This window comes from Colletes latitarsis, chromosome 1 (genome assembly GCF_051014445.1).
Source record: "Colletes latitarsis isolate SP2378_abdomen chromosome 1, iyColLati1, whole genome shotgun sequence".
Classification (NCBI taxonomy): Eukaryota; Metazoa; Arthropoda; class Insecta; order Hymenoptera; family Colletidae; genus Colletes; species Colletes latitarsis.
The window spans coordinates 44,531,223-44,543,573 of record NC_135134.1 but is presented as its reverse complement, the minus strand read 5'-3'; the positions used below and the strand labels follow the sequence as shown (position 1 = coordinate 44,543,573).

The window sequence follows — 12,351 nt, the reverse complement described above, 5'->3', positions numbered from 1 at the left end:
CGTTGCAAAAATATGTTAGGAACATCGAACGCAAGAATCGAATGTTTGAAATTCGATTTAATTTTATTTACAATACAAGTTTTCGAATAGATAATTTTCAAAGAAAAAATTGTATTTTACTTGTAATAAAAGTTAAGTTTTTTATAATAGTCGATTAAAAACATAAATTTGACGTCATTTTTTTTAGGAAAAGCTTCATCATAATTATTTTTTTATTGGTTGGTTTTACGCGGTAAAAGAATTCTGCGCAGTCGTTATGCGCATTAAACAAATATGGTGCATTTTTAACATACGCAATAAGATGGGTCGATTATTAGTACAAATTGCAAAGCACCGTTTCTAAAATTTGATATTTTTCAATACCCAAAAATCGAAATTTTGTCTAAGTTGTTAAAAATTTAATATTAAATATTCACTATTTATTTCTAATTATACAAATTTTCAAACAATTATTAAGCAAATCTCCCATTACTCATTAATCCTTTATTTATAAATATTAAATTGCTCATATTTCGTAGAGAATATTTATTTAATGATTCCTTTCTATCATTACTATCATAATCGAAGGATTGCGCGGTCAAATCAAACCAATATGGCGGCTTGACATAATAACTTTAACGAATATACGTGTGATGTGTAAAACGGAGCGCGGAAAGTTAAACTTTTGTCGAACGAAAGTCGGATAATGTTTTCTAAATCGATTTCATTAATAGACGCTCAGATGTCCTCCATTATTTCACGAAACTAAAATAATCGTTATGCAGTAAATATCGATACTAAACTATCGTCTTTCTATGAAGTACTATGTCGTCCACGCAAAGCAAAATGCGAGGTATACAACGATCCTAAATATTCCCAACCTTTTCCCACTTGATTCTAATTCTAATTCTCACAATTCATTTTCTCCCCAAACAGATTATTCATCCAATCCACTTATATTAATTTTAAAACCAATGTAAATTTTTGAAAATATGTCCAGGAAGACCACCAAAATCAAAAAACTCTTGCACCTGGTGCGGAGAGACCAAACAACCCTTGAAATACGTTCTCCCGACCCAGCATGGTAAAAAAGAATTTTGTTCAGAGACCTGTCTGTCAGAATTCCGCAAAGCATACGTGCGTGGTGCATGTGTCCAGTGCGATAATGTGATCAGAGGTGCGCCGGTCAGATTGGAACAGAAGGATGGACCTACAAAAGATTTTTGCTCGTCGTTCTGCTTGAATAAGCACCAGAAGAAGGAGGTCCAAACTGACACGAAAAAGAGTTAGTAAAAAAACTTTAATGAAGTTTATTATTCAAACAAATCAAGTTTTTTGAGAAATTGTCTTTGTTTTTGTAGGCAACAGGGACCAGTCTTCGCCTGCACCTTCCCTTTCACCATCAGGATTGCTTGCTGGGAACAATGTTCCCTCCACGACTCAGTTTTCCAACCATTCAACTGTTTCGCATCCTCCGTCCACCTCCAGTGGTCCATTCCAGTATGAAACATACCAAACCTTTGACTGGGACCTCTATTTAAAAGAAACAAACAGTCAAGCTGCTCCGATCGAGTGTTTCAAACAGGTTAAATTAAAGTTAACAAAGATAAATATGCAAAGAAATTTGAATTGTAACGAATTGTAATATTGAAATTTTTCCAGCATGAAGTTCCATCAATCAACGAGTTTAAGATGGGAATGAAATTAGAAGCATTGGATCCTAGAAATTTGACTTCGACTTGTATTGCAACAGTTGTTGGAGTCCTAGGACCAAGATTGAGACTAAGATTGGATGGATCAGATAATAAAAATGATTTTTGGAGATTGGTCGACAGTAACGAGATTCACCCGATTGGCCATTGCGAAAAGTCTGGTGGAATGTTGCAGCCTCCATTGGGCTTTCGTATGAATGCTTCCAGTTGGCCAATGTTCCTTTTAAAAACTCTAAATGGTGCTGAAATGGCGCCTGCTAAGGTTTTCAAGCGAGAACCTAAGACACCACGATCAAATATGTTTGAAGTTGGGCATAAGTTGGAGGCTATCGATAAAAAAAATCCACAGTTGATTTGTACAGCAACTGTTGGAGCAGTGAAGGATGATATGATTCATATTACGTTTGATGGTTGGAGAGGAGCTTTTGATTACTGGTGTCGATTTGACTCTAGGGATATCTTTCCTGCTGGATGGTGCTTCAAGAGTGGTCATCCATTGCAACCACCAAGGCAGAAATGTGAGTATTTAATTATAGTGTTGTTTTAATTGGGATTGGTATTTTGGCTGTTTTCTTTGAGTAGGAATATTTTTATAAATTCATATTGTGGTTTAGAGAATTGAAGAATTGAGTTTGAAGGGAAGTTTAGTTGTTTTCAATTCTCAAACTATAATTTTGGTGGGCTGTGAATTAATTTCCCAAACCACAATACTCATCAATAAAAATATTCCCATACAAACAAAACAATAAAACTACTTCAACCTATTAGTATTATTATTGTATATATTATTGGTTATTTGCAAATAAAATTTTAAACGTTTAGCTACTAAAGAATGAAACATTTAATGTATTTGAATATTTCTCAGCGACAGGGCCCAATAGATTTAAGTCGCGGACCAGTAACGTACTCCCAGTGATGGCGATATCAGGTGGAGGAAGTAACGGAGAGCCAGCTGTGGCACTAGTAAGCCCTGCAGGTTCCAGTGCTCCGCCGCAGCCAGCTACCGAACCAGACACCAGTACGTCCAACACAAAACCACATTCCATAGAGAATGGTATGCATTTTTTTTAACCATATATATACCAAGTCACATATCTTTGTTGCTTACTTATTGTTTTTTGACTCATTACTTCTGTTGTATTACAGTTACAATTTATGTAAACCATAATTGCACATGTGGTCCTTACTTTGATCCTCGTAAAGTAAAAGCAATGCCAGCACAGTTCGGCACCGGTCCCATATTAAATGTAACCAGAGATATATTTCAAGCTTTCCTGATGGCAGCAATGAGTCCAAGACAAATGCTAAGCTTATTAAAACGTGGTGAAGGAGAAACCGTGAGCTTAATTTTAGAGAGTAAACCTACTTCTGTTAGGTTACCAATATTTATGGAGGAAGAGGATTTTTATATATACGTTAGGCGACAACTGGAGGACCTTTGTGCATGCGAGCATCTTTTGTTCAGAAGGAAAGAGCCGTGCAATAAATGCCCGAATGCTCAGCAACCACAGTCCACAAATACCGAAGAATCAGTTAACGGTTCTGTGGTGATTAATAATACCACGACCGAGAAAAGAAGATGGGGGTGCCAGAATCAGCAAACGTTGTCGTCTAGTATTCAACAGCAACAGATACAACAAAATACTGTGACCGGTTTGAATAATTCTACGATTTCCGCGGCCACCGCACCAAAACAACCCAGGAAATCTGTTCCAGGTAAAGCAAATGAGATTTAATTAAAGAAAAAAAAAATCTATCTGTAATTAACAAAATTACAATAGTTCGAAAATTAACAATTTTTCGGTATCGCAACAGTTGAAAAATTGACTTTTCGGTATCGAGAACATGGTTACATGTTTAATATTCTATAGTAGTCAGGATGCAGTAAACTAAAAATGAAAAAGTAATATCATAAAATAGAAATTTCGATAAATATTAACAATTTTTGGATTCTTTAATGTGCTATAGAGTAATTCGAAAAAAATATATCAAACTCAAAAACTACGCTAATAAAAATTAAGTATTGTAAATAGTTTTCGTCATTAGTTAACTAAATATCATTATACTACTATTATAAACAGAACTGGAAGCTGCAACAAGCACAACTCAGTCAGAAAGTTCTATGAACCGAACAGCTTCCGTTGAGCCAGCAGAGTGGACCATCGAAGACGTGATTCATTATATCGGTGTGACCGATCCCGCATTGGGACAGCATGCAGATTTATTTAGAAAGCACGTAAGCATACATACCAGTAACAAAAATAATGTTTGTTCAATCCAATATTAACATTAACAAAAGAATTTTATACTTTTTATAAAAATTCAAAAATCGAATACCAGAATTCTCCATTTTATAACCTTTGTAACTTTGAGAAAAAAAATTGTATGACAATCCATGGGGGTTCATTCAAAAGTCAGACTCTACTTTCTCGCACCAGAAGTCAGCTTTCCGGAGAATGCTTCCATACTTAGTTATAATCCAAAAACTTTACGTGTATTTCGAATTTTGTAACATTTTTTTTTACAAAAATTCGTTTTCACTTTCCGCTGATCCGTATCCTGGTGGATCCTTCATTCTTTAAAACACGCCCCATTGCACTGTTGTGTACTTTTTAAAATTTGCAAGCGCCTGTTTTTACAATGAACAATTGAACTATCAATTTTTGTATTGTTTATAATGGTGTGTCATTTTCAGGAAATCGATGGAAAAGCCTTGCTGCTACTAAATTCGGATATGATGATGAAATATATGGGATTGAAGCTTGGTCCAGCATTGAAAATCTGCAATTTGGTGAATCGCATAAAAGGTAGAAGACATATGCTTCTATGACTTTATCGACCATCAAAACGCATGTATAGTGAGTTAAATTAACATAATACTTAAATAACTAGAGAGAACACACGCGCCGCACGCGCAGAATGAAAGAGAGAGCGAGAGAGAGAGAGACATATATATGTGTAAGTTGTTAAAATAATGTGAATATATTGGTTATAATCTTTCGAAAGCTATTCATTTTATCAATTCAACTTAGAGATTAAGAGAAACAAATCAAAGTCTTAAGTTAGTTTACTATTTAAATCATGGTTCTCGGACTCTCAGAAATTTTTTATTAGCTCAGTTACATAGATGTGAAAATATTTTAATAGTTTTTTTTAAACCTGATTAAGCTGAAGCTTGACGTTTTAATAATAATAATAATAAAAAAAAAACCGGATATATATGTACAAAGTGTAATTAACAACGTTCTGTTTTATTAATTATACACGTTTAAGATCTATTAAATTTTTATGGAATCCTTCTAATCGTGCAACGATTATACTAACAGCTTAAAGTAATTTTTTTTAAGCTTAAGCAATCTCACCATTTTTTTTTTTTAAAGTTTATAAATACCATTCACGAACAATTCAAAGTATTATTAACAACAAAATTCTTCGAATTCGATGGAAGAATATTATGCTTCTACACCGCCTTATCCAATTTTTAAATTAATAAATAAATTCCTAATGAAATATAGTTTTTCTTTCTTTTTTTTTTTTAATCAAATTGAATTTTTTTTTTTATATTTCTTTATCACATTATTCAATTTTCAATTAAATTTTATTAACGAACACCAAATAAAACATAATTTTTCTCTCTTTTTTTACTTTTCTTCATCACCTCATTCATTTTTTTAATTATATTTAATTAATAAATGCCTAATGGAACACAGTTTTTCTTTTTTATTTTATGTTTTTTCTAATCAAATTTAATTTAAATCAATACGAATTGTGTCATGTGCTTGCAATTAATTATTATTTGTAGATAAATCTTTATACTTTCGTGCAAACAATTTTTTTTTAATTCGATAAAAGACTTTCACAAATAATTAAATAAGCATTAGGCAGGGGCATTATAATATGATTTAAATAATTTTTTAAAGACTTTTTTTCTAGACTATTTCCATACCTCCAATTAATTTACGTTTAAATGTAATAATAATAATAATAAATGCACATTAAATAGTGCGTTAGCTATAGTATAAATATTATTCTTATTTCGACGTGTACATATATATATGACAATTATTAATGTATGCAAAATTATCTCTGTGATACATTGCATAATTATAATTATCAAAGGTTAGATATTAAATGTATACTATTGTAAGAAACAGAATATTTTCTCACTAAATTCGTTCTAAAACTAAAAAAACACTAATTTCTTGTATATACATGCAGGGTGAAGGTCATTTGAATAATTTGCCTGCTTCCGACGATAGAAGACCAATTATTATATTGATTGTCTTCTTGAATTCGAAAAGACTAATATTATGAAACAGAAGCAATTATCTTTTAAAATGGAACTAAATATTTTTAAATCATGATGTGTAATAGAGATCGAGACGTACACAACGATGTCGGACAACATAACCTTTAAACATGGTGGTCACCGGTGACCGTCATATGTAGTTGTTTTAAAATCATTTATAATAGAAAAAACATTTCAACAATAGAAAAAAAACTTGAGTTTAAAATTATTTTACAATACGAAAGTTATTTATTTTATATAATAAATTCGTTCTATCGTAAAAAATAAACAAATTGTTCGGACGACCTATTTTAATGGCGACATCCTTTATATGCAAGAAATTATTTACGTATACAGGTAGGATAATTAGTATAATAACATTAAAACATATTCTCGATCATATTATCTTGAGATTAAAGCGAGAATTTGAAAAAAATAATGTTGTTAAACGCCATATATCGAACCTTACTGTAAAATAAAGCAATGTAACGAGTTATCTATTGTTTTATCGAACATTTTCTAGCTCTAATGATATCAAAAATTAATAACACAGTCATTAAACTTTGATCAATAAAATAGAATTTTTTATTTTTCAATATTTCACTATCAAATAAAATTCAAAAATTCTTTTCTAAAGTCATTATTTTTATTTCACATTGTTTACTATTTTAATATTTGTTTAATGTTCATATAACGTTGACACATAAATAATATAAATGATATAAATTATTAGTTCTGAAAAAAAAAATTTTTTTTACATAATTTTTTTGTTACGATTTAGAAAAGTTTGTATATTTTTATTTTCTCGAATTTCGTTGCGAAGAAATATTTGAAATTGATTTAGTATTATTCTATCACTAAGTAAATTGTTAACAAAGAAATCTATATATGTATATAGATATATATAAGAAAGAGCAAGCAAAATAATATTTTGTAATTGACAATATTTTATAATTAGCACTAAACAATAACCATATATATTTTATATATTAAAATACAATCCCTCAATTAATAATTGTGACCCTTTTTTTATTAATCAAAATCGAAATCGTTACAAGTGGACTTAGATTTAATTCTAAACGAGATTAGTCGATTCAATACAAATTTAAACAATAATATGTCAAATTTGTAAAAACAATTGTTGAAAATATTTTTAATCAATGTCAGAATCATCAGAGTTTAAGGAATTCGCGGCTCTGATAGTTTTTGGTTTCGAAACATGCGACAACCATGGTGTTTTCTTGTTTTCTAAATAAACATTATCGTCCATTTTTATCACACCTGAGAGGGAAATTCTGTATTCTAAGGTTTCCGTAGAAAAGTCATCACGATTTCCCAAGTCAGTGAATCCCACAATATAGTCTGTGGTCTTGCTATTTAAAATCAGAGCGATTGTTGGAATAATTTTGATTTTCAGACGTTCTGGAAACGATAAATATTAATATTGATGCTTCTGTTCAAGGAATGACACATTATTTTCTTCTAATTTATGCTCTACTTTAAATAAATTCATTGGAAACAAAAACAATATATCGTTTCTATTGATTTTTGAATGATCAAAATTTCAAAAATAATGGATGGTTGGAAATTACCAGTTAAAAATGGACATCGGTGGACGTTTAGTTTGCAAAACTTTGCTTCCACGTGTTTTCTCGCAAGAATTTTTAGATGATGATCCGCTATTTTGCATCTTGGCGAATCGTCTTTGTAAAACAGACAAACTATATTTTCTGACTTTTTCGACACTTCGAAAAATTCTTTTTCATCATACACCTCAGAATATTCTCCATGGCCCTAGAATGAAGCACGATCTTGCTTTAAAGATTGGTTTATTAGGGTACTGTTTGAAGAAATTATTGCTTGGATCATTATCTAAATTGCAGCAGTTTCAACTGAACAATGATAAGCAGAGACAAATGAGCTCAAAAATTTCTTAATCTGACCAGTTTTCTTCAATTTGCTTTTATAAATTGACCAATGTTGAGTTTTTTTTACTCTTCTTGAAATTTTTGCTCTGAAGCTTACATTTGTTGTCTCTTAAATCATAAAAACGGTTAGGTGAATAGGAATTACCGTGGAATTTTGCTGCTAAATAGACTTGAGAACCTTGATCTGATAGTATTGAATGGTAGGAATATCTCTGATAGGATTGGGGCCTTTATGTTTGTGGGGGTCAAAGGGTTTAGTGTAATAGACTTGGTTTGGACTAATCTAGTAAATTGCCTGACCTATCGGTAGAGGATGTGAGCCTTTCTGATTACCTTCCAATGTCGATTTATCTCGGCGCTGAGACTACGTCTATAGATGTTCTAGGGCCTGAGATCTCCGAGGATAGCGTAGTTATACTAAGCTAGGATGACGTATTGGGAGAGGGCTATTACAATTGTCTTTTGGAATGTCCACCATCGCTTATCAATGACAGTGAACGATTACAGTAGTGCCCACATAAGTGAGCATTTTTGCCCACTTAAATGTCTGCGGTTATCCCCACTAATTCCTAGAAGCCAAGCGGCTTCGAACATCGAGCGTGTCGAGTGTAACTTGACGCCGGTCGCTATCGATACAATGTATATATGGTTTTGGGTGCCAGCTGTTGTATCTTATTCGCACTTATCCTCTTTCCTTATCTCCGTTAAATTCTGAGAAATAACCATACCCATATAAGTGACCGCGGCCGATCCCGAGCGTGGTCACTTAAGTAGGGCACTACTGTAGATAGAAAAATAGCTGAGTCACTACAAGGGAGACTATGAATATTGGACTGTACAGACTCGCCTCAAATTTCCAATTGTAGGACAGAGATAAACTTTGGTTTGATAAGAACTATCATGTGGTTTGGGTAGAAATGAAACGTTTACTCAGGAGTTGGCAAAGAACCAAAAACTGGAGATTAAAAGAAGCATTTCTTAAGGTTCGGAAGGAGTTCGTTAACCTAGCCGTGATTAAAAATCTGGGTACATTCTGGATAGAAAAGTTTTCTCTATCCCTGTTATATGATATTATACACTTCTTCTAAGGAGAAGGGAGTCTCGAGAGGATCGACGACCTGGTGGACATTTTACTTTTTGCCGACGATCTGGTTCTGTTTAAGAGGGATTATAGATCTGAAACACGAACTGGACACATTGTCAAGGTATTGCTTTAAGAAGAAGCTGGAGGTGAATCTGTCAAAAACAAAATTTATGAAATTTAAAAGGGCAGGCAGGCACAAACAGGAGAGACTTATTTAATTCAATTGGATCATAGAGCTGTGTAGGGCTATGTATACTGTAGTCTTTGCTGATTTGTGGACCCTCCAGGGCCCAGTAACGATTGATTCAGAAATTCCTGAGATATCAAAGGCCTTAAAATATATTATTTATATATCAAGCTAATATTTGATATATAGTGACCTTGAGAATTCCTATATGTTGGGACCAAAAGAATATCACACACTGGCTCTACCTCTACCCTTTATTAGACTAATAGCTGAGGTCAGATTGACTGTCCACAAGGAGATTAATATTTTATACAAAAGGAATTGGTATAGGATACATGAGATTCAAACCTGCTTGGTCTGTAATCTTTTAGTTGAGGAATCATTAGAGTATGTTCTGTGTGAATGACCAATGTATGCAGGACTAAGAAAATACTATTTAGAGGGGTAAGCTTTATTGAGATGTGCAATATGAAAGAATGTCAAGACTTTAATCTTTTATTGGTGATATTAAAACTGAGTGTTTTATATTGAATGAGTGATTCTTTTCTAAACACAATTAAACTTAATTATAGTTCTTGAATTATACAAGTGTTAGGTTTGTTTGGTCAGCCACAAATATTTTGTCTCTATGCAATAGGGTTCATCCCTCATTCTATACAGACAATAAGAGCAGTCCATGTCATATTGACCTCTAACTATATCCTGTTACAGAAGTTCGAGATTTTATGTATGATTATGCTTGCGACATGGGTTACATGAGGTCATAGTCATTTGTTATAGGATTTTCTTGTATGCAAATATGATTAAATAAATAGAAATTACCAAGGACAGCCAGTTTTGCTTCTGTTGTTGGAGTGTTTTCAACTGTTTCAGGCGATTTTCACGCAATTTTTCGAAATCGCCGATATCCAAATTGTCCAATTTTTCTAATTCGGCGTCCAATTGCTTTTCGACGCAATGCGTCGCGTCGATCACTTTTTGCTGTAAAACGGACTCCATTCCTGTTTAAAAGTAAAATTTTTAGAGGCAATGAAACGATCTAAATATAAATTAATCGAAATTCAGAGAAATTTGTTTAAAAGTAAAATTTGTAGAGGTTATGGAACGATCTATACACAAAAATTAATCAAAATTGAGAGAAATATCAATAATACTCACCGCTAGGATCAATGATATTTACTGCGCAATTGAATAAATATATATATTGGAAAATTTAGATAAATTCGAATTATTCAATGTTTCAAATTGTTGTTGATATTATGTTGATGACAGTATTAATGTGATCAGTGTGGCCAGATTTGACAGAATGAGTGCACGAAGAACGACACTAGCAACGATGAATTTGCTATAGCGCCTAGCGGAGCGATGGGAAAGCAATGTAGCCATATTTGGTGTGATTCAGGACATCGACGACGACATTACTAACGACGAACTTTCTTTAACGCGTAACAGAGTGGTGGGGAAAACAGAAACATGCTACCGCACAGATCGCGTGTATGTGAGTTCGGTACTTTGCTCAACTTTGAGAAATCGCGAAAGAAGGCGAGTGTGAACCTTTTCTTCTTGACCTTGCACCAACTGAAATCCGACCTCGTGACAATCGACATACGATTTCGAGTCCCGACTGCCTGAGCATTTTCACTTTCCAACCTATGTAGGTATAAAGAAAGTACCATAATGAGAAAGAAATTTCGAAAATTGGAAATCACGGGAATGTCTCTTTCATTGGGGGGAAATAGAAAAAATCGTTATTTTCTTGTAATATCACCACACGCTGCATATTAAAACATCCACACCCTTGTTGCCTTTTTTTATTCCCCTCTAATTCATTTTTGCAAAATGGAATACATCAAATTGACGTCTAACTACTGCTATCTATGCAATAGACTACATTAGATCCTTTCGTAGGATACGGGCCGGGGCAACTATGCTCGATAGGTATACTTCAACTAACCTAATTGTAAGCATTGGTAGTGCTAATGGTGTCGAGCAGTAGTCAGGTGACACCATTACTGATGGGTCACCCGTACACCAAGCACGAGGGTATTGACGACGGTTCGATTGATCGAACGTTGCTTTCGGTCGGAAAAGATGCGAGTAATTCCTAATAGTTATTTGGGGCAGATCAGTGAGAAGTTAGTAATCAGTGCAGGGGGAGGATTGCAACAGGAAAAGCTTAGTGTTCCTCGAAGCGTCCCTTTTTTTTTAATGTGGAGAAATTCTTATGGATACCTCAAGGTTCCTGAGCAGGGGGGGAGGGCTCGAGGTAGTGCTGGACTCATTAGCACATTACACATTAGTGTGTGTAAGTAGATGGTTAGTTTTCTTTGGGCACCGGTCTGCCGACTAATAACACTGGATTGCCTTTTTCAATCCGTCCCATAGTCAATTCGCATGTATTTACACACACACACACACACACTCACAACTACAGCTGTTTGTCTATCTATACTAATTCAGTGAATAGTTTCTCAACTGACCGCCACCCATGAGCAGAGGACGTTAAAATCACTTCTGAATTTTCAGGTCGGTATAGCAGTCAGATTGGGCCACGAAAATTCATAAGGTCTAAGGTCTGCTCGTATACGTTCCGGCTCTGATACACCTCGCCACCGCTAGATGACAACACCAGATCTTTTATTGTGGGAACTAGCATAGAACCGTGCTCGTGCCTAGGTATCCTAAGACTACTTTAGGTTGAGCCCTGAGAGGTAGGCAGTTGCAGCGGCGATGTTGCCCATTTTTCAGCTAGGTACCTCTTAGCCAATTCTATTCGAGTACTGACTCGTGCTATGTCTTGTCCTTTGTTACGCGTGTTGCTATTCTTTTCTAAGACGTCGAAACGACCATTATCCCATTGTAACAACGAAGCGATTACCTGGCGGCGAATCTTATTGGAAGTTACTGATGTTACGGTACCGCGTATACCGTAGAAAAAAAATGGCGGAATATGACGTTGATATATTGACCGTTACGAAGAAAGTTTTACGTATTAATTTTCAAAGAAACGCTTTATTTTCATTTGATATGATTATATATATTTAATATATATTTTCAAATATACAACAAGTTTTTGTTTCATGAATTTCTCTTCGGAGTTAAGGTGTTTTGAAACTAAAAACAATATTTGAATTTTGTTACGTTCTAACTACAAAATAAGTTAACTAATAAGC

At 33.7% G+C, this 12,351-nt stretch overlaps 2 protein-coding genes across 3 annotated transcripts; one reads left to right on the top strand and one right to left on the bottom strand.

Annotated features, from left to right (window-relative positions):
- The first annotated feature begins 596 nt into the window (after positions 1-596).
- Positions 597-12,258, top strand: Scm (Polycomb protein Scm). 2 transcript variants are annotated; one of them, XM_076772879.1, is made up of 9 exons: positions 597-832; positions 980-1,264; positions 1,341-1,564; positions 1,642-2,209; positions 2,557-2,745; positions 2,838-3,407; positions 3,773-3,927; positions 4,387-4,498; positions 11,705-12,258. In XM_076772879.1, the coding sequence occupies exons 1-9, from the start codon at positions 805-807 to the stop codon at positions 11,776-11,778; spliced, it is 2,205 nt and encodes a 734-aa protein (XP_076628994.1). In that variant the 5' UTR covers positions 597-804; the 3' UTR covers positions 11,779-12,258. The 2 variants fall into 2 exon arrangements, with proteins under 2 accessions (XP_076628994.1, XP_076629003.1); XM_076772888.1 differs by having other exon boundaries at positions 4,387-4,549; positions 11,705-12,238.
- On the bottom strand, positions 6,988-10,550 carry LOC143345598 (phosducin-like protein 3). The gene is made up of 4 exons (XM_076772947.1): positions 10,337-10,550; positions 10,001-10,179; positions 7,572-7,773; positions 6,988-7,401 (listed from the first exon to the last, which is right to left on the bottom strand). Exons 2-4 carry the CDS (start codon positions 10,175-10,177, stop codon positions 7,133-7,135), a joined length of 648 nt encoding a protein of 215 aa, XP_076629062.1. The 5' UTR covers positions 10,178-10,179; positions 10,337-10,550; the 3' UTR covers positions 6,988-7,132.
- Positions 12,259-12,351: the final 93 nt, after the last annotated feature.